The following is a 3,211-nucleotide window of genomic DNA, read 5'->3' on the forward strand; positions in this document are numbered from 1 at the left end:
TGTCCCCGACATTGTATAACTGACATTCCCCAGAACGTTCTGTCCCCGACATTCTCTCACTGACATTCCCTGGAACGTTCTGTCCCCGACATTCTATAACTGACATTCTCCGGAACGTTCTGTCCCCGACATTCTATAACTGACATTCCCCGGAACATTCTGTCCCCGACATTCTATAACTGACATTCCCTGGAACGTTCTGTCCCCAACATTCTATATCTGACACTCCCTGGAACGTTCTGTCCCTCACATTCTGTAACTGCCATTTTTGTCAGGAATTCAGACGTTCCCATTTGTTATTCCAGCTCCAATTATTTTAATAAATCCCTGAATACAGGGACACATTTGAAAATCTCACTGGTTCCCCGATCAAATTGGTCCCTTTGCCTCCAGGCTGATGGATAATGGGTTTGTTTTCCTTCCTCACAGTTAACGTAGTGACCATCTACGTCCTGCTTTATAAAGATTGTGGATTGTCTCCATGTGTCAGACGTTACCTGGGGGCCATGGCAGCGGCGGATCTCCTGGTCATTATCCTCGACCTGATCCTGAGACACATTCCCATTGTTTATTGGGAACAGTTTTATTTCCTGGTGTACTCCGTCCCCGTGTGTAATATCCACGCCGTCCTGCTTTATGCAGCCACTGACTGCTCTGTCTGGTTCACCGTCACTTTCACCTTTGATCGGTTTGTGGCCATTTGTTGCCAGAAGCTGAAAAGTAAATATTGCAGTGAGAAAACGGCGGCTGTGGTTCTGGGAGCAGTGACTGTGCTGAGCTGTTTAAAGAACATTTCCCGGTATTTTATGTTTACGACTCAGTATTGGCTGGAGAACAATCCCTGGTTTTGTGATGTAACAGCCGCTGTTATAGTCTCCAGTGTCTGGGTCACAATCGAGTTCCTCCACCACATTCTAACCCCGTGTGTCCCATTTCTCCTGATTCTGCTGCTCAATGTTCTCACCGTCAGACACATTGTAGTGACCAGCAGAGCCCGCAGGAGACTCCGCGTTCACACCAATGGGGACGCTCAGTCTGACAGTGAAATGAGAAACCGAAAAAAATCCATCATTTTACTGTTTGTGATCTCGGCCAATTTCATCCTGTTATGGTCAACGTTAATGCTGTTTTCTATATGGAGACGGATGTGGGTGTTTGGGTATCGGTCTGTGTATCTCCATCCCTTTGTGAAGGAATTGGGCTTCATGCTGCAGCTCCTCAGTTGCTGCACAAACACCGCGATTTATGCCGTGACCCAGACTAAGTTCAGGCAGCAGCTGAAGAATGTGCTGAAATATCCCTTCACCCAGATCCATCCATCCATCAAATTCCCGCATTAATCAATCCATCCGGGATTTTCTCATTTCAGTTCAGTGTTTCAGCGATGGAGCAGCCTGTCGCTATGGTAACAGACTGAGGGTAGCGCTGGTTTGTCCATCCTTATCCCACAGGGGGGTTACAGGGACACATTTCAATGTTTCTCACAACTCAGGGGCCAGTGAGAAAAGGCACCATCCCACTGACTGTATCCATCACTTCCATTTGTAACCAATAAAAATGTTGATTAAAGCGTGCCGAGCAGCAGAGTGACCGATGTTGTTGTGTGTCTTTCTGTTGGAGAAACTGAGCTGGTGAGAGACAGACTCAGCCCCAAGTCTTGGTCCTCAGGGAAGGGGAGGGCACCGGGCCCTGAGCTCAGATGCTGGGTTTAACTCCCTCTGACACCCCCCTACTCCAACCTGGCCTCCCCATTTCCTCTCCCCGACTCTTCCTCCTCAATTCTCTCCCTCTCTCTCTCTTTCTGCACACTGTGTCTCTCTCTCACCTCCTCTCCCTTTCACTCTCTCTGGTCCCCTCTCAGACACCGCCCCCCCCAACCCCGGTTTCTCCACCTGCCTCCACTATTCTTTCTGCCTCACTCTCCCTCTCTTTCTCTCACACCCCCAACATGAGTTTCTCTACCTGCCTCCATTCTTCTCTCCCCCCTCACCCTCACTCTCTCTCTCCTGCCGTCTCTGTCTCCCTCCCGCAATTCCGTCTCTACCCCAATTTCCCCACCTCCCACTTCCCACATCTCTCGATCATCTCACCCCCACCCCCCCACCCGCAACCTCACCACCAACACCCAGTCTCTGGGTTCGAGGGAGAGGGAAAGACCAGGGAGACAGTGTGTGTCAGAGAGAGAGGTAGGGCAGGGCAGGAGGGAGAGAGATTGAGTCTGAGAGAAACGGGGAGAGAGAGCGCGACCAATGTAGGGGGATCGAGAGTGGGAGAAGATGGAGAGAGAGCAAAGGAGCAGGGAGAGACAGAGGGAGAGAGAGAGGGAAGGGAGAGATAACGTGAGGGAGGGAGAGAGAGAAATAGGGGAGGATATAGTGAGAGAGGGGTCAGAGAGAAGGGGACAGAGAGAGGAGGAGACAGAGAGAGAGGGGAACAGAGAGAGAGGGGATCAGAGAGAGAGGGGGACAGAGAGAGAGGGGGACAGAGAGATGGCGACAGAGAGAGTGGGACAGTGAGAGGGGTACAGAGAGAGAGGGGGACAGAGAGAGAGGAGGGCAGAGAGAGAAGGGGGCAGAGTGTGGGGAAGATTGAGGGGGACAGAGAGAGAGGGGGACAGACAGAGGGGGACAGAGAGAGGGGGACAGAGAGAGAGGAGGGCAGAGAGAGAAGGGGGCAGAGTGTGGGGAAGATTGAGGGGGACAGAGAGAGAGGGGGACAGAGAGAGGGGGACAGAGAGAGAGGGGGACAGGGAGAGGGGGGAAAGAGAAAGGCGGGTGGGAGGGTGAAGGGGCAGAGAGAGGGCGACAGAGAGAGGAGCACAGAGAGAGGGGGATATAGAGGGGGACAGAGAGAGGGGTACAGAGTGAGGGGGAGAGAGGGGGGTCAGAGAGAGGGGGACAGAGAGTGGGGGATGGAGAGAGTGGGGGATAGAGAGAGAGGGGAGGACAAAGAAAGAGGGAGCAGGGAGAGGGCGACAGAGGGGGGCAGAGAGCGGGGGAGAGATAGACGGGACAGAGAGAGGGGGAAAGAGAGAGAGGGCAGAGAGAGAAGGGGACAGAGATAGAGGGGGACGGGGGGGACAGTGAGAGAGGGGGACAGAAAGAGAGGGGTGACAGAGAGAGAGGGGGACAGTGAGGGAGTACAGAGAGAGGTGGGTGGGAGAGAGTGGGGGTCAGAGAGTGGGGGAGATAGAGGGGGGCAGAGAGAGGGG

The 3,211-nt window shown here is 53.3% G+C and overlaps 1 protein-coding gene across 1 annotated transcript; it reads left to right on the forward strand.

The window, feature by feature from the left end:
* The first annotated feature begins 404 nt into the window (after nucleotides 1–404).
* Nucleotides 405–1,497, forward strand: LOC148135903 (neuropeptides capa receptor-like). Its single transcript, XM_087984435.1, has one exon. It carries the CDS (start codon nucleotides 405–407, stop codon nucleotides 1,338–1,340), a length of 936 nt encoding a protein of 311 aa, XP_087840561.1. The 3' UTR covers nucleotides 1,341–1,497.
* Nucleotides 1,498–3,211: the final 1,714 nt, after the last annotated feature.

Source organism: Chiloscyllium plagiosum, unplaced genomic scaffold, assembly GCF_037043375.1.
Source record: "Chiloscyllium plagiosum isolate Xiang-an unplaced genomic scaffold, Cpla_swu_hap1 HiC_scaffold_48, whole genome shotgun sequence".
Classification (NCBI taxonomy): domain Eukaryota; kingdom Metazoa; phylum Chordata; class Chondrichthyes; order Orectolobiformes; family Hemiscylliidae; genus Chiloscyllium; species Chiloscyllium plagiosum.